This window comes from Panthera onca, chromosome A2, assembly GCF_046562875.1.
Source record: "Panthera onca isolate mPanOnc1 chromosome A2, mPanOnc1 haplotype 2, whole genome shotgun sequence".
Taxonomy (NCBI): Eukaryota; Metazoa; Chordata; class Mammalia; order Carnivora; family Felidae; genus Panthera; species Panthera onca.
In genome coordinates this window covers 31178567-31201750 of record NC_138340.1, presented here as the reverse complement: position 1 = coordinate 31201750, position 23184 = coordinate 31178567, and the positions used below count along the sequence as shown (strand labels likewise).

The following is a 23184-nucleotide window of genomic DNA, read 5'->3' as shown; positions in this document are numbered from 1 at the left end:
TGGAATTTAGGGATAGGTGGATTATTTTGCTTTGGCCAGTTTGAAGTGAATTTTCTGTCACAGGAACTGGAGGACCTTTAACTGATGTAGATCCGTAACAGTAACAGCAGCAAACCTGTCCTTTCTCCCATGACATGCTGTCTGGTTTCCATCCATTTCTCTTTTTGATTTAAAAAAAAATTTTTAATTCCATATTTTATTTAAAATTATATATGTACCTATGTGTCTAATTTCGTGGATTTTTTTTTTTTTTTATCTGAGTATAGTTGACACACAACATGGATGGTCCTGCAGGGGGTTATGCTACGTGACATCAGTCAGGTAGAGAAAGGCAAATACCTCTTTTTGATTTTAGGAGACACGTCACATGGTTTCTCATTCAAAATTCCCATCGCCTAGTCTAAAACTTACTAGAGACAGCAAAGGTAGAATTAAATAGACTCTGTAGGACGTCATAATGTATTAGATTGATTATTAAACCAACAAACGTACTGGATGATTTTCTCTTGTTGTTCTCTTAGGTTTTGAGATCAAGATTATAATAACATTCATTCGGCCCTGCCTAGAAACACGCTACGGAAGCAGGAGAGTCTATTTCAACACACGCCTCCAAGTATTCAAGTGTTTATCTGTGGGTGTGTCTGGCAATGAGCAAAAATGACGGCGAGGACCTCCTACATACTTTCTTTCCATGTTTACTCTCTTAGCAAGGCAGGATTCACAGTCAAAGCATCAGGGAGCACCTGGTAACCCTGTCCCCTACTTAAATGCCTGCTCAGATTAAATTTCAGAAAGCTGTAGAAACATAAGTTAACCTTGAAGCAAAGATAATTATTTTTAGGGGCTGCTCAAGAATGTTTTCTTTCAGCAAATACTGTCAGGTTCTCTAGTCTTCAGTAACTACTACTCTTTGCTGCCATTATAGTTTCTGTCTTTCTTACACGCAGTTTCTTTCTTTAAACTAACACAAGAATCCAATTTAGTTGCCCTGCTCTCTGTCAGATTGTCTGTCTTCCTGTGAGAGCTATACATTTGAAAATATTCGACTTTGTTCAACTCATATAGTTCAGCTTTTCCAAAGTTACCAGGCAATTAAACCGGGAACATGGAGAAGATAAAAAAAAAAAAAAATTACCTTAATTGTTCTAAGTATTTTTTCTACTGTGCAGCTTTCCTGTATTCTATCAGGTCTGAGTGTTTTTCCTCCAGACAATCAACTGGATGTATTCTAGCTATGTGTGGCTTGAACAATGTTTTCTTCCCAGGAAACCTCTCTGCCATCAAATATTCCTTTTACTTCTGGCAGGCGTCAGACTTAAAGTTCAAATTTTATATCTGCTTCTGGCTTAGAATTTTGACTTGACTGTCATCCAAGCAGCAGCTGCCAATACCTGCTGCGTTCTTATTAAGACTCCATAATTGGCAGCATTAAAGCCTATGGGTTCTGACAATAGAAGACTTGAAGGCCAGAGGATCATCTTGCACACGGAGTGAAATATCGCCTTTTAGACTGGCCTCATTTTGGAGGCAGAAATCTCCAAGGTGACCTCTGAGATATTTTTCCTATTCATTTGGGTGGCAAACAAAGGTTTGGGAGGTAAAGCATAGATGAAAACATACCACGGAAGTGTTTAAGCTGGACATTACAGGGCTGTGGACAGCCATGCATTTGTTGGACGGCTGTTTGCAAGCTGACATCAGTAACAATACTTCCTTAGGATCCGTCGCGACCTTGACATCAGACAGTCCTTTCGCCCAAGCTGATGAACCCACCAACCACAAAAACGAAAAGACTACAGTGACGATGAAGTCCTATAGAAACAGAAAGATAAAACAGGAAGAGAAATGTGAATTCTAGAAACAAATTGATTACTTTATACAATTATTTGGCTTGCTTTTTGGGAAATTCCAAGATCCCACAGCTATGGAACCAGGAAGTTGAAAAACAGATAAAAGAAAGTTTTGTGATATTTATATTTGTCTAAAATAAATAATAGTAATATTTATTGAATGCTTGAACTGTTCCAGGAATGATGCTAAGTGCTTATAACCCTCATCTAATTGTTCCTAAAACACCCCTGTGAGGAAGTTCCTATCATTATCCCATTTGCGGATGACAAAACTGGGACAGGGAATGGTCAGACAGCTTGCCTGAGGTACCCACAAATAATCAGCGATGGCATCAGCACTCACACCCGGGCAACTGAACCTCTAGGCCTATGATTGTAACTGCTGTGTTAGGATGGCTGCAAACACAGAGATCTGCTGATTGTTAAAGACTCCTAGATAGCAATATTCATTTATTCACTCATTCATGTTTTTCAGTGAACAAATCTACGTGCCATCCAGTGTATGCTTGAGACTGTGTTCAGTGGAGGCAATAAATAGCTGTAATGTTTTGACTGCTTTTTACGGGCAAGAGGATTTATGTAAAATTATCCTTACAAATGCCATGTTAGACAGTGTTTTTAATACCCATTTCTCGTGATTCATCGCTTACATATGACATCCCAACAAGTGCCCTCCTCAATGCCCATCACCCATTTATTTTTCCCCCCTCCCCCTTCCATTAATACTCATTTTAAAGATGAGGAAATCAAGGCCCAGAGATATAAGGTAACAATATAGAAAGGGGGAGAGCCAGAATTCAAATCCAGATCTGACTTACAAAACCATCTGCTATGAATACAGGGGAGAGAGGCTTCTTTTTCCATATGAAACAATATCTCTATGATGTAAGATGATGTTTAAATGTTTAAGGAAACAATACCAAGCTTCTGATGATGGGGATGCTTCTCAAATCCTCCTCATGACTCAGAGCGGGTGGGGAGTCAGAGTCACTGTCCATGTCTTAAGCAGACCATGTTCTAATATAGGATAGTCTTTCAGATTTACTGTATTTACATTTGACTAACATAAAAATATTTCATAATGCTTACCTAGTATACTAAAGACCCTGACCTGGAAAGGAAGCGTACATTTGCTATACCAAGAGAAAGGTTTCTGTTTTAGTCTAAATGATAAGCCTGTCAAGTACAAAACTTGCCCCGTGTCTCCTTCCTACCCAAGGGCATGGTACATTTCACTTGCTCTGGTTAGTTTTCCCTCATGACATGACTGAAGGAGTTTTCATCAAGATCCCATGATCAACACCAGGGAAACTCTTACATTGTAAGGATGCTGTTGTGGATGGTATTTGTTAGGTGTGGCTTTTGTGGACAATGTTCTAGACTGTCCACTTCTAAGAGTGGCTGCATTTTCACAGAAACTGTTATCTTTTCATCCAAGGGCTGTTGCAAATAATATGACTTACCGGTTGACCTTTTCATGTTGGCTCTAGAAAATTCAGGGCTAATTTGTTACCTGCTCACAGGGTTTTTAATGGCATGGATATTTTAACCCTATTCCCAGCCTTGTTTTATATACCCATTCTTTCTTTCCCTTCTCATTTTTAATTAATTCCAGTTTGAGTTTCATATATTCTTGTAAGCTATCTTAAGTTGTTTCTGGAATGAGATGGTGGTATAAACAGGCAAACAAATACAGTATCTGCAGCAATCAATAAGAATATTTGGAATCAAGAGACTCAAGTGTTTGAGTCTGAATTATAAACTGGAGAAATGATTACGAATAAGTAAGCCAGGTTGATTGTGTCAAATACAAATTCAGGTTCATGTTCAATCTAGTATCAGATTCATTCATGGATGCCTTCATTCAAACAATTTTTAAAATTTTTAATGTTTATTTACTTTAGAGAGACAGAGTACAAGCAGGGGAGGGGCTGAGAGAGAGGGAGACACAGAATCTGAAGCAGGCTCCAGCCTCCGAGCTGTCAGCACACAGCCCGACGCAGAGCTCGAACTCACAAACCGTGAATCATGACCTGAGTCAAAGTTGGATGCTTAACTGACTGAGCCACCCAGGTGCCCTTCAAACAATAATTTTTGAGTAATGTGCCAGATATTGAGCAATGTCTTATGAGGGATTTAAAAAATGCAAGATGTGCACTCTGCTCTCTTGATATTACATATTTTTTAGGGGCTATAGATACCCTGCCCTTCCAATTATGAGACAGGAACTGTCATTATTTCTGTTCATCATAATTAAAAATAGACTTGAGAAAAGGGTGTGAGGATGGGGAAACAAGAACAGAGTCATGTGAAGACCTCTTCCTTGGAAATTGGAGAAAATAGTATCAAAACTTTTAGACTTATTTAATAATAGTAAGAATACCTAACATTTGTGGGGCATGTATTATGTGTGAAGCACTATTCCAAGTTTACATGAATTAAGTCATTTGATTTTGACAACAGCACTGTGAAACAGATGCTAATCCTGTCCCCATTTTACATTTGAGGAAACTGAGGCCCTAAGGGGTTAAGTAAAATTGCTCAGAGTCTGGAGTTAGCAAGGGGTAGAACCAGGAATGTAAGCCTGGCCATCTGCTTCTGGTACCTGTGAGCCTGATTGTTCTATACCCCCCTCATGGCTGCCTTAAGGAATATTGATCTTCTTATTTAAAGCAAGTACACTAAAATTTCAAAAGTTACACTGGAAGTCCTGGTTAATTTAAATATTACGAAATAGTAATGAATCATTTTCTATATATAGGCTTCATGAATGAAGTCAAGGATCTCTGTCCTTGAGGGTAAATATGTTATATTTGGGATCACATCCAAACTTTTACCCCGGTACCATTTTGTAAAGAGGCATCAGCCTATCATATTAAGGTATTTCTCACACAAGTTAACAGCTCAGAATCTGTCTTCAGATAGACCGGGGGCTGACTACTGACCCTGCTACTTACTATGTGTTCTTGGACAACTTGCTACACAATTTGAAATTTCAGTTTAGCTCACTGTAAAATGGGACAATAACAGTATCTGTCTCATAAGACAGTCGGGAGAAGTGAAAATGTGGTTTTTCATTTGTCTGTTTTTCCCAGTAAGATGTCAGTTCCAGGAGGGCAGAGACTGTCTACCTTGCTTATTACTGGGTCTTGGCAGAAGAGTTGCCATCAATATTTATTAAGAGAGGGAAGGAAGGAAGGAGGGAAGGAAGGAAGGAAGGAAGGAAGGAAGGAATATACAAAATGTTCTCAGTTTTGTTAAAATATTTACATTTATGTATATAACATTGGAGTTTACCTAGTGGTCGGTGGTAGGATTGGAGATGATTTATTTTCTTTTATATAAGCTTATGTATTTTTATACATGCCTTATTTTATAATTAAATCAAATAAAAAAATGTGGCAATGTGATTAAGACATTGATTGATTATATCAATGGCTCTTCCAGACAGAAATTCAGATGGTTCTATTTGTCCCTACAGCAGCATCAAGATTCATAATTGGACCAAATAATAAATGTCATTAGAATAGAGAGTTTTGCAACAAAGGGCTTCAGAAAGTAGTCTCGGGCCAGATTTTCCACAACTAAGCAAAGTGTGAATATGGGGGAGGTTATGTAAAAAATTCTGGGTGAAGAATATATTAGCCTGAACTTTTTTGTTTTTTGGCTTCGGCACTGAGCGCGAGTTTGAGGCCACTTGCAGGGCGGGAAAACTGGGAGCAAATCCCTGACCCCACGCTTCTCCTGCCAAGGCTCCCATTGGCCACACCAGCTGGAGCCCAGAGGGCAGGGAGCCCATTGATGTGATCCATGCAGCCACGTCCTGAGCACAGAGCATGGTGGGGAGGGGCAGGGCATCCATCAGAATCTGTCCCCCGAACTAGAGGTCGTCTTCGGGGCCGCAACCACAGCTGCCGTCACCCGTGTTTACCCAGCATTTCCCACATGCCAGGCACTCTGCTAAGCACTTACGGGCATCATTAACCTTATGACATACATACTAGAAAAGCCCTGCTTTTCTTATGAGGAAACTGAAGCAGAGACAGGTCAAATACTTTGTGTATAATTAATGCCTGGCTTGATTACTGCAGTATATCGTGAACTTTCTGTAAGGTTGGGGGGAAAGACACTCTTTGGTGTATTTTATGTAGATAATTACCTTAGCTGGTGTTCTCTGAGATTTAGTCATTTTGGCAGTACCTAAAAACAGTTTTGATATTATCCACATAGTCTTGTGTTATTGCTTAATATTTAATTTAAAGCAAATTACCCTTTTGACATAAATAAGGTTATCTCAGAAGGAAATTATACGTGTACTATAATGCGAAGCCAGTAGGACTTGCCATAGATAGAAGGGGATTGCAAACCTAAGTGCTCCACAGTGAAACAAAATACCTTAACCTCTAGCTGGGAATGTTTGCACAAGGCTTTAGAACCTAGGATCTTTGTTAAAAGGGAGATTAGCAAGTGTTAGAGGGATATTAAAGAAATACTAGCATGACCTAATCAGAAGACCTGAAGTTAAAGTGAATATGGAATAACTTTCTCAGTCCGGTTACTTAGTCCCATGTGAATGGTCTACTGAAACCCTCTTCTGAATCAGGAGAGGTAAATGCCTTGCACTGGAGCAGGGATTTTCTTCTGATGGTGCAGACAAGAACCCGGTTGTTTACAAATGCTCCTGCCCCAGATCTAACAGAAACCGAGTGTGCAGAGGAAAAAACTCAAGAGGTAGATTTGTAACATTAACTGCTAGATTACCATGGTGCATATATTAACCCTTGGAAGATGTCTTCTGCTGGCTCTGCTTGTGTTCTTTATTCTCCTAGAGTAGAGAGGCTGCCATTAGAGTACTTTTATGCTTCCAAAAACCTCGCACACTTGGGATCTATGTGGTCCCCATAAAAGCCCAAAAAGTAGTCACAGGATGTGATTAGCCTTTATTACAGATGAAGAAACTGTGGCTGAGAGAGGTAAGTAGATTTTCCCGTGGTTCATTAAGTGGCTTATAAAATTGGCCTCTGTAACTGAGAACATTGACACTCTTTACCGAGAGAACACGGACAGGCTACCTGGTTGTGTTTCTGCAGGATGTTTTAAGTGTGTGTTCAGTGATCTACACAAACAGCCTCGTCAGCAGAGGGAGCAGCCTGGCTTAATGCTGGCTGGGTGGTTTGTTTCCACTTTGCTTGCTGGGTGTGTTTTCTTGCCCTCACTTCTCCTCATTTGCTACAAGCAAACTCATTTTCATACTAGAATGTCATTTAATACATTAAAGACACTTGTCCCAGATCACTTTGGGGCATAAAAGGGAATCCTCTTTGGTGACAAAACCTCATCTTTTAGAACCAGGTAAACCTGTCTCTGTCTCCCTCAATCACTGTAGCCCCACTGGATATTGGTAATATCCATAATATCAATTCTCTCATTTCTATCTATTAACAAATATTCTCAGGATTTCACCTCCAATGGCATTATTATCTGTTTCACCTCTTTGATGACTTTGTTATTTATTCTGTGGCTGATACCTACCCTGAAAGCCTCTACCAGACTTGGGGCAGTTGGAGTCACCCACACCCTCTGTGTAAATGGATTTGCTTTGCTGAGTCAGCTTTCAGGAATCCCAGCATGAAGCTGTGAATCAGGAAACATGGAACCAAGCAGCAAGATAGAAACTCAGATCAGAACAGAGCTTGGGACTTGTCTTGGAAGAGAGAAGAGCTAAGCAGTATCTGGATGGAATAACTTCTTGTCCGCTCATACAGGTGTATTTCATTGTTTCATTTGAAGGATGAATAATAGTGACCTCTGACTTCTGGAGAGTGTCTTTGGTTTCTAACATGATGTAGAAGAAGATCATTTGATCTTCATAATAACTGCAAGCAGGTGAAGATTATACCCATTTAACAGATTCAGGGAAGTTAAGCAATGTGCTCAAGTCATCACAAGTAACTGAGATTTGAATGCAGGGCATTGAGCTCCATGTTTAGTGAGTGGTTTTTCCATCATGCCCATGCTTTCTCAAGTCTGAGTTACCCATTATTGTGGGAACTCAGACATGGCAATAAATAACACTGGGCTCCACGATTTTTCTCCACAATTCTCTTTCAGTCTGAGGCATAAAGAAGAAAGCCTCAGCTGGGTACTAATCTGTCACTAATGTTTATTTAACAGATATTTAACACCTATTTATCAAAGAAAATTGTGCCCAGGCTCCGAGCCTTCATGCAAGCAATGGTACCTGGCTGGAATACAGTACTTTTCATTTTCCATTGATTCATTTCTATGTTTGTCTCCTAATTATGTCAAATAATGCTGGGTTTTTGTACCCAGTAGTGGTACAGGGTTTTCTTCAAAAAGACATTGTATTTAAGTTTACGAAAATAATTTAAAAAACTCAAAACAAGTGTTTAATGTTTATTTTGGAGAGAGACACACACACAGAGCACAAATGGGGGAGGAACAGAGAGAGACAGAGACAATCTGAGGCAGGCTCCAGACTCTGAACACAGAGCTGGACACGGGGCTCGAGCCCATGAACTGCGAGATCATGACCTGAGCCAAAGTTGGGCACTTAACTGACTGACCCACCCAGGCGCCCCAAGAAAATAATTTCAAGAACAAAAGCAAATAACTCATGGCTCAGATGACAGAAGCAGGGCAGGGAACGGCTGAAGTTTGCAAAGGCTTATAACCCCAACCTGCAAAGGGAACACTGAGACTGCTCGAGTGCTACCTAACAGAGATAAAAGGTGAGACAGAGATATGAAGCCCATATGTAATTTTAAATTTCTTAGTAGTCACATTAAAAACAAAAAGCAGGGGCACCTGGGTGGCTCAATTGGTTAAGCATCTGACACTTGGTTTTGGCTCAGGTCATGATCTCACGGTTCGTGCATTCAAGACCCACATCGGGCTCTGCGCTGACAGTGTGGAGCCTGCTGGGGATTCTCTCTCTCTCCTTCTCTCTCTGCCCCTCCCCAGCTCATGCTCTCCCTCTCTCTCTAAAGAAATAGACATTTTTTTTAAAAAAAAAAAAGCAAAAGAAACTCATGTGGTTAATTATATTAATACAGTATATGTATTTATATAATAAAACCGAATACCTAAAATGATTAATATTTTACTTTTTTGTACAAAGTCTTTGAAATCTGGTGTGTATTTTATACCTATAGCACATCTTAATCTGTATCAGCCACATTTCAGGTCCAATAGCCACATGTTGCTGCCGGTACCTTACTAGACAGTGCAGCTTTAACCCACAGTTAACAAACGAAAGCACGTTCACATCCACAGCCAAGTGAGAGTGATGCTCTTCTCCTGTTTTGGATCACTGATGTCACAATTTCTCATGGTACTTGAGCCTGAGATGATCCTAGTAGCCCTCTCTCAACTTAGCTTTTTTAATTTTAATGTTTATTTATTTTTGAGAGAGAGAAAGATAGAGCATGAGTAGGGGAGGGGCAGAGAGAGAGGGAGACACACAATCAGAAGCAGGCTTCAAGTTTTGAGCTGTCAGCACAGAGCCCAATGCGGGGCTCCAACTCACAATGACCTGCCCTGAAACCAGGAGTCGGACGCTTAACTCACTGAGCCACCCAAGCACCCCCTCTCAGCTTAGCTTTTACAAAGCCAGCATGCCTCCCATGTCCCTCCTGGCCTGTGGGATCCCAAAAGTGGGTTGACACAGTAGCCCAGTGGGTGGCCCCAGTGGTCTGGTGGAGATCTAAGGGCAGACAAGTGTGACCAAAGACTCTTAGGCCTTCCGTATTGGCAGCCCACAGGAGGAGATGGCTTGCAGGGACAGCAGGGACTGCATTTCAGGCCATATGTAGGGGAAAATCTGACTCCACCCCTCTGTTCTCAGAACATGTGCAGGATGGTGGCTGGTTAAATGGAATGAAGTATATCGTTCCATTTTTCAGATGGGATAAATTAGTTAAACCCAGCTTGAAAGATACAGAGCCAGAATTTGGAACCAGGGACTTTGGCTCCAGAATCTGTGTTCTTAATCTATTATTAAAGTGCTCTATTGCTTTTAGAGGCCCATGACTTTATTGGCTCATAATAAAGATGAAATTGCAATATTAGTACGTATGGCTATCATTTATGGAGCAGTTGCTATGTATGAGACACTGTGTGTCTCATACATCATTCCTTCAGTTCTCCTAAGAACACTTCGAGACAGCTATTACTGACCTCACTCTACAGATGAGCAAATCAAGGTGTGGAAAGATTGAGTTGCTGGAGTTCTCAGGGTCATTACGTTGCTAAGCTTCATTTGCAAACAAGGTTTGCCGAGCTCCAAAGTCTATGTCCCTTGCTGGAGGGGTGAACCTCATTATATATTCCAAACTAGCTTCAATGGGAGGCCCGACATGTGTTAGGCATGATGCTAAAATGCTTTACATATTTCACCTCAGTTCAGGTGAGCCCTGCAAGGTAGCTGTTTTTTATTTCTTTAATTTTTTTAATTTTTTAATTTTTTTTATTTTACAGATGAAGAAGGGAGCGTTCAGAGAAGTAGTAAGTAGAGAAAATGCATACCAAACTCAGATCCATTGGACTCCAAATCCCATTATTTCTTCATTTGTCCATTGTTTTATTGGTTCCTTTTCCCTAGTCACTCGGCCGATATGTATTATCTTCCCACTAGAGGCTAAGTATTGTTCAGACAATGGAGTAGGGACCGGGGCCGGGGCAGGGGGTGCAGTCCTCAGGTGGTTTGCATCCTTCTCTCTGCACTACCTGGATTGTTTTATGTTATTACCGTAAGATTCACTATTGTCACACTGTCAACGAATCGAAATTTTGTGAAAAGAGATGTAGTGGATCATCTTCTGTTATAAGGGCTGGGTAATAATCAGTCATCTTGTTTCATGTGCGAAGAGTCTGGTTCCTGCTTGAGAATCCAGGTAAGATTTCATTTCTTCTTTTTTCTTAAGTTACATTTGATTGTGATTGACGTACGGTACTTTCCCTTTTTTAGTTTGTTTTTCAGAGAACTTTATCGATTGATTTGTGGTTCCTCAGCTTTGGAACTGGGGCCTCCTGTTTCTTGTTTTTTTTTTTTTTTTTTTTTTTTTTTTTATGAAAAGAAGACTTTTTAAAAGATCCTCTGCCTCCTTTTAGCTTAGTCATAGACAATTGATTTCATAATCTTTGTGCAAGAGGGAGGTATTCTTGGCTGTTTGACAACCTCAGAATGGATGCAGTCTTCACTAGCTTGCTGCAATGTTGTCGTAAATCAATATTAAAAACACCCCTTAAAACCTGACTTGATCTCCAGTTGACCCTGCCTTTCCTCTTCACTACAAATAGTAGCAGTATTGCTTGTAAAAGTTGCTACAGATTCAGCGCTTACTTCGAGGCAGGCACTGCGCTGAGACCTTCATATATATTACTCTGTTTAATCTTCATCAACAATTTATGAGGTAGATTTCATAACATACAGGTTTTGAGAAAAGAAAGCATCACATAATGGTTAAGTCTATTGTCTTTAGAATCAGTCAGTCTTGGGTTCAAATGTCGACTCTTACTAACTAGCTCTGGAACTCTATTAAGCCTCTGTTTTCCTATCTGTAAAGAGGGACAATGATGACATTGATTTTCAAAGGGTTTTTGTCAAGTATGCATGAGCTAATTCAATAAAATACTTAGCTCAGTGCCTGATACATAGTGAGTCCCCAATGAATTTACACACACACACACACACACACACACACACACACACACACACGGAGACAGATAGGAAAATTCTGTATATAATTGAATAACGGTACAGAAAAGTGTATTGGTATTATTCAATGGGTTTTGATGGTCAAATAAATCAGGTAGGTTAATTTATTTATTCAACACATCTCCAGTAGGAACCAACTAGGTGCCAGGTCTTCGGAATATAGTAATTAAAAAAAGCAGACATGATCCCAGCATTCACTCTGTTGGAGGACAGATCTTACTCAGATATTCCCAGAAGAATATGTAATTGCAGACGATGATAATGGCCTTGCAGGAAAAGGAACTGGTGTTTTGAAAACAAACACAAAACTGTCTGGCACCAGCCAGTCTAGGTGGACAAGGAGAGAGCTGCACAGATCTGATTGCGTCCAGAATCTCCTTAGGATTATCCCTCCCTTCAGTGGTTCTCAAAGCATGTTGAATAGTAAATACACCACAAAATGACTTATCTGGAAGGTCTATAAATTGGTGTCTAGAGGGAGTTCTATCCACTACCTGCTTATACCATGCCCAAGAAGAATGCACATTGACATAGGTCAGGACCAGAAAGATTTATTGGGTCATTCTGCTAGCAGAGGGAGGTTTAAAAGGAAGGAAAAGAGTGCTTGCCTAGTGAGAATTTTGGTGACTCACATGACTGCTGAAGCTATTGGCTCTCTGCACTTGCTCACTGGCAACCCTCTCCCCCTTAGAAAGCCAAGCAATAACCAGAGAGGTGAAGAGGTCTGGAGGGGATCTGTTTATATATCTAAATGGTGGTACAAAAGGATTCCTGCCTTTCTGGACCTGTATGCTCTCAGAAGTTCGTAAGCTTAGGGAAACAATCGGGGCTGTTAACTGTTTTCAGGTGAGCTTTTGGCTTATACAGAAAACAGCTCTCTTTCCAAATGATTGATTATTGATTTTGACACGTCTACCAATAAGTACAGAAACAAGTAAGATGCTCAAGTCCTAGACCAGAGGTGAGTCAACTGTTGAAACCATTTTGGACATCTTAAAAATAACTAGGGGGAAAAAAACCCACATTTGTAGAGTTAGTCAAGGATGAATCTGGAAATTGGAGATGCTTATTGAACATCTTATCAATATTCTTTATTTTAATGTATTTTTTAGCACTTCCAAAATATTTTGGGGGCTGCCATTGAACCAGCTCAATAAAAATACTAAGATGTAGTCGATTAACGATCAGCTTTGTCTACCTGGCATAAAGCGTCTGGGCATTGTAAACATATCTGGAAAACAACAGATGCCAGGCAGTGTATAGATGAAACATCTGGAGGAAGTGTGGCATACGGGAGACATGGAGGGAGGCTCGGAGTCACAAGCAGCCAGACTTGAACTTCATCTGTCCCATGTACCCTGGTCTAGAATGTTGTCTCACTGTGTGATCAAAACAACTCTCCCACACACCTGACTGGCTAGGTCGGAAAAGCAGGCAACTTTTGATCTCAGGGTTGTGAGTTTGAATCCCATGATGGGTGTAGAGATTGCTTAAAATAAGTAAACTTACAGAAAAAGTTCTCTACCACAGTTTTTTATGTATATAAAACTTGGGAGTCATATATATAGATGATATATATATATATCATGTGTATATATATATGATGTGTATATATGTGTATATATTTGATGTGCATATATGTACATATATATGATGTGTATATATGATATATATGCGCATACATGATGTGCATATATGTATGTATATATGATATCACACACACACACACACACACACACACACACACACACACACACACACTTTCTAAAAAACAGATGACCTACACAGTGGCAAATAGTAGGGGCATAGATAATAAACATGTCAGATATTCCAAAGTAATTTCTTCATTTGTCCAAATATTTTTAGATCCCCCCCTCCAACCTGTATTTAAAAATGGATGCATTTTATAGGAAATTTCTTCAAGTAAGCTACTCTGAACAATTTTGACTTAAAGTGCTGGCAGACCTTTCAGGTGCCACCTTCTGAACCAAGTCAGCTCCTCTCTGGTCTCTGTGTTCTCTTGCCCTCACCCTCCCTGCAAGTGGAAAGAAGGCACATCTTCCTCCTTCAGAATTACATAATATTAGAGTGGGAAGGAACTGTCGAGATAAATCCAGGCTGTCAAATACTCCTGTGAAAACATAATCCTATTATTAACTTACTATTCTACACCACTGATATCTCCCAGATAGGACAGAAGAGTTGCTATGCATGGCTGGAAATAATGCAATAAAGCAAACCTGATCATGGATTTAAAAATTCTCTGGGACACAGTGTTCACAGCTGACAGGATCATTATGAGGATCAAAATTAAATAAAAATGTGAAGCGTGGAGACCAGAATATTTTAATGGTTGCATTAATGGTTAGGAAGATGAAGGTGGTGAAGATGATGTAATCTTCAAGAGACATGGGCTGTTTTTGGCATGGTCAATGACATTGGACCATGAATTCAGCTGTAATGACTTCTTTTTTTCAAACTGTATATTGATGTTCTTTTGAAAACAGATTCATGCTGCCGAAGTCCAATGCATATGGCCAAAGTGTTGTTATTGCAGTCTCTAAAGTTTGAGCCAGTGGCTCTGTGTGGGTAGAATTTCAAGCCTCTTTGGCACCAACGAAGAAGTCTGGCAGCAACCAGGTGTGTGTATGTGAATATTTCATCTGGTTGCAATACACGACTGGAAAAGAACTGGGGTAATTGTGTTAAGACATGGAAGGTCACTTGGAGAATGCCTGGTGAATGAGCCATTGCTACAATCAGTGAATGCCCTGATCATTGTTACATTCCCAGAAAGTACACTGTATGTGGCATTTAAAGTGTTTTCCCATGTTGGCTTCATTCACTGGATTGTAAGTTCCTTGAGGATGGGAGAGTCTTCACCACCTGTGTCCCTAGTCAAATGTCTGGTGTATGTATAACTTCTCATATATATCCACTGCATGGAAGAAGAAAGGACAGAGAGCTCACATTTGGCATAGTCACTTGGAAAATCATTTGGATTTCAAAAATTTGTGTGTTTCCTAAATTATCTCAAAGATACAAGAAACTCATGACACTGGCTATCTATAAAAAAGAAAATGAAATGGCTGGAAACAGGGATGGAAGAAGGGCTTTTGGGGTTTTGGTTTTATTATTTTTATTTACCTTACCCTTACCCCCGGTATGCCCTTTTAAATGACTGGATTTGAAAACATTAGCATAATTTTAGAATAGGCATATTTTACTGGATTTGACCTTTGGCAATTGTGAGAAACTTTCTGTTTAGGGGGATGATTATGATTATATTTCACACTTTACTCCCACCATTTTTTTTTTTTTTTTTTTGCAAGTGAGCAAGCGTTAGCACAGCTAGGTTCATGAAAAGAGCTGCTATTTTTTTTCAAGCATTCCTTATGCCTTTCTAGAATTGAAGACCCATTATTCTGTCATATATCAACCCATCTGTCAGCCCTCAACAGATGGTTAAAATGAAGAACTTCTAAAATACCAAGGAGGAAATTATCCTGCACTTCACCATCTACAGCTTAAATTTACTCTGACTTTGGAAAATTCCTTTGCCACTTCGCCACTCATCATACCAAGTGAAAGTGAGGGAAAATATTACATTTGAATTACAAAGTAGAAGCCATTCCTCAAAAAGGTGGCTATTGGATTCACAGACGTTGGCTTTACTCTGTCAGTTGGAGAGAAGACAAAACTGGGTTCGAGTCTCAGTTGTGCTGCCTCTTAGCAGCCTAGCTTTGGATGGTTTATTTGACTTGCTAGGCCTTTATTCCTTCAATGGAAATAGGAGAGAATGAATAGCCTAGCCTATATTAGAGAGTTAATGAGGGAATGAAAAAAAAAAAAGGATAATCTGTGGGACAGTATCTTGCACAAGGCACCTAATAAAAGATAAATGTTACTATTTTCACCATTGGTTCTCCCCTTCTCATCTCATTTTCCAGATTTATCCTAGATCTAAGATTCTGTGTCTCTGGCAGGCAAGATTTGAGCAGGTGCCTAAGGACAGAAATCCAGCAGATATGAAAAGGGGTCCAAGTGCGGATGAGTCTGGGTGTGTGTCTGTCTGTCTGCAATGTGTGTTGTATACATAGTGTAACCATTGGAAAGGCTGGGTGGTTATTCCATGTATGTGAAGAGGAAGGGTAGGGAGACCATGGAAGTGAAATACTGTTGCATTCTGGGGGATATGTATTTATTGTAAGCCTGAGGGTCCCAGAGACTTCTGCCCAAACCCTCCCAAAGAGAGTCATCATATGTTTTCTTGGTTTTCATTTTCACTCCAGATGAAATAAATATTTGTGATTTTTACCCTGTCTAGGCATAAATATTAATTGAATCATAACTTCTGTTTCATGCTTTACTTAGCTGTTTCCACTTATTTTTGTCAGTTCTATCATATTTCCAACATGTAACTGTTAGAATTTAACATTTACAGTTTTTTGGTTTTTTTTTTTTTTTTTTTTTTTTTTTTTGCAGTGGGAGTGTTTGGGGAAAGAGTCTCCCTCTCCCCAGTGTTACTCTTTCAAGAGTGCTGATGTGAGTGATAAGAGATAACCATAGGCCTGAAAGCTTGGAGGTGCGAGATGTGTCCCAGGACAGGGGCTTCTCAACTTCCTGTGCCACAAATCTCCTAGGATCTTGTGCAGATTCTGACTCAGTAGGTCTGGAGTCAATCTGAGAGTCTGCATTTCTAACAGGACTGTTGGTCCATGAATAAATCGTGACATGCAGGGTCGTAGCCTATGAGGGAACTTCTTTAAAAACTTCCCGGTCTCTTATGCTTTGGCTCTCTCCCACTCTTAAAAACTGAGAACAAACTGAGGGTTGATGGGGGGTGGGAGGGAGGGGAGGGTGGCTGATGGGTATTGAGGAGGGCACCTTTTGGGATGAGCACTGGGTGTTTATGGAAACCAATTTGACAATAAACTTCATATATTGAAGAAAAAAAAAAAAAACAACTTCCCAGTCTGCTCCAGCATCCACTGCCCTCCACGGCCCCCAGCTGGACGAGCTTTCTCACACTTTTTTTTTTTTTTTTAAGTTTATTTTTATTTTTGAGACAGAGAGAGACAGAGCATGAGCGGGGGAGGGTCAGAGAGAGGGAGACACAGAATCGGAAACAGGCTCCAGGCTCTGAGCTGTCATCACAGAGCCTGACAGGGAGCTCGAACTCACGGACCTCGAGATCATGACCTGAGCCGAAGTCAGCTGCTCAACCGACTGAGCCACCCAGGCACCCCTCTCACACGGTTTTGAGTACATTGACATTCTGCCTCATTTTCATATAGGTAGGTCTCATTTTGCCAATTCAATTTTAAGATAACTTCCTCTCTTCTAGCATTTCTTGGGTAATTTCTATACACCAGCCACTGTGCTAAACATTAACTGCATTTAATTCTCAGTGATAAGGTAGGTCCTGTGATTACCATCAATTAACAAGTGAGGATACAGAGGCACAGAGAGTTTAAATTAATGGCTCAAGGTCACCCAGGTAGAAAGTGGTAAAGCCAGGACACAGAGTTTGACTTCAGAGCCTGGACCCCCAATCTTTAATGCTTTGCTGAGATGATGCCTCCCTGGAATGGTGTCAAATGTAATTTTTATAATCACTGCCGCACCTATTCCACTGTCATTTCTAAAGATAGAAGCAGATAGAATAAAAATCTCTTTTACAAATAAAAAAGAAACACATATGTGCTGTTTTTTCTTTTCTTTCTTTTTTTCCGAACTGGCAGCTTACCGAAACCTGTGGAGCTGAGTTTCAGGGGATTAGGACTAACATTATCAGACAAAAGTCCAATAATATGCATTTAGCTCAACTGCGTATTATTGTTAGAATCTGGTCTTGAGAAGTGAGCCTATGTGGGCTCCATTTGACCCGCCGTATATTAGAATCTGTAATAATGAGATCTCGTAATATGCCATATTGTATCCTGTTGATGAGAGGAAGAAATTAGTTACTAAAGAAGGGAAGGTTCTACATAAGATATTCTTAGTCACAAAGAGGACCCTGATTCCACACAAATGTGCACAAAGTAGCTGAAGCTGTAATAATCTTGCCCCAGTTTGCAGAGCTCCCTCAGTTAAGTGCTGCTCATAATATTATTCCCCCTTTTGTTCTTCAATATTACTTTGGCTATTCAGGGTCTTTTGTGGTTCCATACACATTTTAGGATTGTGTGTTCTAGCTTTGAGAAGAATGCCGGTGCCATTTTGATTGGGATTGCATTAAATGTGTAGATTGCTTTAGGTAGTGTTAACATATTACTTGGCAATGAGAAAGAATGAAATCCTGCCATTTGCAGCAACGTGGATGGAACTGGAAGGTATTATTGCTACGTGGAGTAAGTCAGTCAGGGAAGGACAGATATCATATGTTGTCACTCCTATGTGGACCTTGGGAAACTTACCAGAAGACCCTGGGGGAAGGGAAGGGGAAACAATAGTTACAAACAGAGAGGGAGGGAGGCAAACCACAAGAGGCACCAAAAAAAAAAAAAAAAAAAAAAAAAAAAATTCCCCTTTCTTTAGAAATGGTTTCCAAAGCATTTTTTTAAGAGCACACACAAAAAAAGCTGCACCCCATTCTGGAGGTAAGAATGCAACATCCTGGTTCCATATTTTACAAACCTCCCCATTCTGTTTATGCACTTTGGCAAACAGTATTGAACCCATTGGAAAACACTGGGGAAATACACATTTTGCAAGTACTTTGTTTTGATGATTTTGAGAGAATGTGAAAGCCAAATTATGGTACCTGTTAAGGTAATGGTGTGTAGCTTAAGTTAAAAAGAATTCCACACGTGCAGTCACAATTACCTTTTAAAATGTGGTGGAAATATGAGAGTTGAATACACAAGTGGAGATGGGGTCTTAGAGCTTTCTGTAATGAGAAAATCACCAAGAACTGAAATAATCTGTGATAAACCTTTCCATCTCCCAAGGCGGGCGGTGTCCTTGCTTTTGTGCATACATGAGGTTGTGTGGGCTTGTGTTTAACAGCCACGTATGAAAAACACGTATCTTTGTACATTGGGATCGCTTCCGTTCAGGGAGCTGCTCTCACTGGGAGAACCACGAGGGAGCCGAGAGAGAACATACTGTTCTGCTGATGCTGTTTGATGAGACAGCAGCAGATCAGCTGCAAGTTGGAAATGGGTTTTTATTTTTTCTTTACATCTTTTGTATATGCATATGCATGTGTTGTTGGTTTTGCCTTTTTTTTTTTTATAAACACATCTATTGAACGATCACATGTCAGGTTCACGTACAGCGCACTTTGCTATCCTGTTGGCTTGGAATGGCCATGAGGTTTTTATGCTTGATTTTGTTTCAGCGACAACTCCCCCAACCCCACCTTGTTCAAAGGGCTCAAAAGAATGGTTCTCTATCTAGTGCTCCTTTGAAGAAATTTATGAAGAGTCAATTTGGAATAGAGGCTGGCTGAGTCTTTCTTCTGGTTTAGTACATAGCTTTCTGACCATACTCAGAACAGTGGTAGAAATACACCCCTTGGAGATCACTTCTCTATTTCCCCGTCTCTCTATTTTTCATTCTTTAGTGGGACAGTAGAGCCCAGGGGTAAATTGCTACAGTTCTGAAGTCAGGTCTGGATTCCTTAGCGCTCACTCATTGTGTGACCTCAGCCAAGATCTTTAAACCCTCCTGGTTCCCCCATCTCTAAACTGGGGGATGATACCTATCTCACACAACTTTGTGAGGATTAAATGAGATACATGAAACACTCATTGCATGCCTGGCACATGGCAAATTCTCAATAAATATTAACTGTTGAAATGATTACTTCTCGATATACCAACCATAGGCCAGAACCGTCTAACGAGGAGGTTGACTTACCAAGAATGAATTCCCAAAGCAGATTACTGATGGCAGAGGTGAAGCCTTTCTGGAAGTGAGACTCTGTATGCTGGATACCAACCCACTTGGCTAGAATGACAACCCACTGGCTTTTCCGGACCGGAGACTGTGGAGTGGTAACTAAATCTAACGAGTTTTGACTCTAGGTTGATTTAAAAGGGTGGCCTTTGCATTAGGTTAATGCTTCAGCGTTTTGGAGGCTAAGCATCAGCTGAGTTTCTCCCTTGGAGTCACTTGTATTGCACCACGTGCCTGGCTTTTGTGGCTCTTTCTTTCCACGTTGAGAGCTGCCCTGCATTTCACTCCCCACAGGCAGTGCCTTACTTCGGATCTGTATTGCTACCAGCAAGGAACAGTTAGTGAAGTGTTTTTTTGAGTCATATTTTGTAGTTGCCCTAGGGCACTTAATTTCATGAATTTGGGAAAGAAATGTAGTCCTTCCCAGAGATACTGTCTGGTTTGCTAAATCACCTGCTAATCATCAATACACATATATTTTCTGCAAGGTAAGTGGGACTTTCTCAAAATGGAGTTTTATTCTAAAGAGGTTTTGATGAGTTTTGCTCATAAAAAAGTAATGAAATAGAGAGGCTTCTTTTTCGAATATGCACCAACTTCTTTGTTTTTAAATACAAAATGGATGTGGGACTAATTTCACCTTAGCCATTAAAGAGCTCCTACCTCAATTGAGTCATCTAATGACTATTTATAAGCACACATGGAAGACCTTTCAAATGAAAATTCATAATTCATTTTTAATAATTTTTAAATGGAACAGTCTTCCACTGCACCCCACCCCCGCCACGCTTGGCATTCAAAACTAAGGAGAAATATCAGAGTGTTCTTCTTTAAAATGACAGATGATAAGTTTATTGTTTGTTTGTTTTTATAGCTAGATAGAAGGAACCAACCTCAAAAAGAATTTGAAATTATTTATGCACTTCAAGCGAGAACTAGGAAAATTTGCTAGATGATCCAGGACAATAAAAAACACCGAAAGAAACGAACAACAACAAAAAAAATCAGTAAACATCATTGATTGTTCCTTCATTTTCCATCTCTCAACTGTGCTTCTAGACACGAGGAATATAGTAGTGGACAAAAGCAGACAAAAATTTTTACAGAATGTACTTTCCCACGGAGAAGACAGACAATGAACAAGGTAAGTAACTGACCTACATAGTGATTTGGGTAGTAGTTAAGGGATATGGAGAAAAATTAATGCCGGAAAGAAGGATAGGAACTGATATGATGGGGAAGTGGGTGCTGAAATTCTAGGTAGGGTGGCCAGGAAGACCTTATTAAGAAGGTAGGTTTTGAGTAAAGACCTGAAGGAAATAAGGGAACCAGCCACATGGATATGTAGGAGAACCTTCCAGGTGGAAGGAAGAGCAAGCACAAGGGCTCTGAGATGGGAGAGAGCCTGGTGGGTTTATCAGTCTAGAGAAATGAACACTTGAATTAATTTTCTTGAAATGACGCAAAGGGTGGTTCTTTACCTTTTTAAGTCAGAGACTCTTTATAGGATGGGCTAACAAATGTACGACATATACTGTTCCAGGGAGATTGGACTTGGGGGAAGGATGTGGGGAGGAAAAGGTCATGGTCACACTGTCAACAAGAGGTGACAAGAGTCTCCCTTAGGGGCATGGCAGTGGATTCAAGCAAGAGATAATAAGGAGATGGATTTGATGGTGCTTAGTGAGGGATTCGATTTAGAAGTGGAGAGAAGGTGCTACAGAAAACACCCGGGTTTCTGGCTGGGAAGACGGCAGTTCCATTTACTGGGGACCCAACTCTATGATGCTGGGATACCCAGCAATCAAACTCTATCAGCTCAGTATGCTGGCTTGGTGGACCTGCCCCCCTGAACTCAGGAAGTTCTGGGGTGCACGTGTGTCAGACTCGTGGATGGTTATCTCATCAAGATGTATGTGTGGGTTCTGTGTACCCCATTAAAATTATACTCATGGTAGGAAGTACCACGGTATTTCAAAATCTTCTCTTTGGCTAGGGGTAGTTAAAGAAAATCTCCTACCTTTTCATATCAAAACCCTTTAGAAGGGAGAGCTTCTCATGGTCAGCACTGCTACCTTAAGTTCTGAGGTCTTCTTTGAGAGCCCTTTCCTTATTTAGCCCTAAGATACGGGAATTCTGAAGTCATAGCTTCTCCTTTCATTCCTAGTCCCTCTCCACATTCTCATGTTCTCTGAATTTCAGATCTGCACTGATCTTTTTGCTACTATCCATACATGGATGCCCACAGTCCTCCAATTTAAGTTGTTTGAAAAGAACTCCATGTCCCCCCGCCACCGCCAACCCTACTCTTCCTTTTGCAGGTATTGGCTCATTTCATACTGGGGAGCCTTGTTTAGCTCCTTCTCCCTCCTGGTGTCCTTTGGGATAGTGTAAGGTGGTGACTACCAGCCCAGGCCCTGGACCAGACAGATCTGGACGCACTTCTGGCTCAGCCGTTCACCTGCCATGTTACTTACCTTGGGCCTCCCTTAAAATGGGAGCAAAAACACTTAGCTCCTAGGCTTTCTGTGAACTTGAAATGGATAATGCATGCAGAGCCCTTGGGGTTTCATGCCCGACATGTAGTATGTAGTACGTATGTAGTATGTGCTCAAGAAAGAGTTTGGGTTTGACAAGACTCTTATCGCTTCCTCTTTACACTATTGCAATTGTCTGCTAATCAGCCCCCTACCTCCATTACCATATTATCTAGTTGTTAACATAAGCTTTTTAAAACACTGGTTTGCTAATATCCTTCTCCAAGGGAAAACTTCCAAAAGTGTAGATAAGTGTCTTAGAAGTTATCCTACCTTGGGAACATTTTTTTTTTTTTGGAAGGAGGAGGTGGGGGGTCAGAGATCTTTTATAGAATATAAATCTATGCTCCACAATTAGGCTTATCTCATCTTTAATAGCCTCATCGCCTACTAAATCCTCCAGCTTTTTAAAAAAATATATAATTTATTGTCAAGTTGGCTAACATACAGTGTATACAGTGTGCTCTTGGTTTTGGGGGTAGATTCCCATGATTCATCGCTTATAAACCCTCCAGCTTTAAATATACTCACCCTCAGACACATTCACACACCTCACCACACATATCCTCACTCACATATACCCATACTCACAAACACCCTCACTCCACACACATCCACACTGACCCTCACCAACAACCCACACTCACACACACCCGCACACACCTCCTTCTGCCCTCTTCTGTGTTCTCTACCTCACTCTATTTCTCTCGTCATGGAAGAAGCTTCCTACCATATTTGCCCATAGAGAATCAACCTTTGTTTTCACATTAGACTTTCTGCTCCTCAGGAAAAAAAAAAAAAAAAAAAAAAAAAAAAAATTCTGCTTCTATGGTTGGAATCAATCCCTTGTTCTTCCTCTCTTCTTATATAACAGTTTGTTCTTCCCTCTTGGCAGAGTGAGCCAAATAGCCCTTAAGCTAGGACCCCCGAAAATTCAACTTTCTCTGGACCTCAGAGCTTAGCATAGTGTTTTGCACATAATGACTTCTCAGTAAGTGTTTGTTGAATTCAATTAGAAAGATTTCAGTCTCTAAGAGCTAAATGTAAACACGCAGACCGCATTGAAGCCTTGCCTTTACCGGCCACCTGTTGCTTCCCGGTTCACAGTTTACCTTACAGCTGAGTGTGAGAATCATATTTGCAGGGCCGTCTG

The 23184-nt window shown here is 40.4% G+C and overlaps 1 protein-coding gene across 3 annotated transcripts in view; it reads right to left on the bottom strand.

The window, feature by feature from the left end:
• SYNPR (synaptoporin) overlaps positions 1 to 23184 on the bottom strand; it is a 313866-nt gene that overhangs the window by 6588 nt on the left and 284094 nt on the right. For all 3 annotated transcript variants that reach the window (XM_060631506.3, XM_060631505.3, XM_060631507.3), the window contains one exon: positions 1621 to 1812. In XM_060631506.3, the coding sequence (XP_060487489.1) occupies positions 1621 to 1812 (192 nt within the window). The remainder of the gene's footprint in view (positions 1 to 1620; positions 1813 to 23184) is intronic.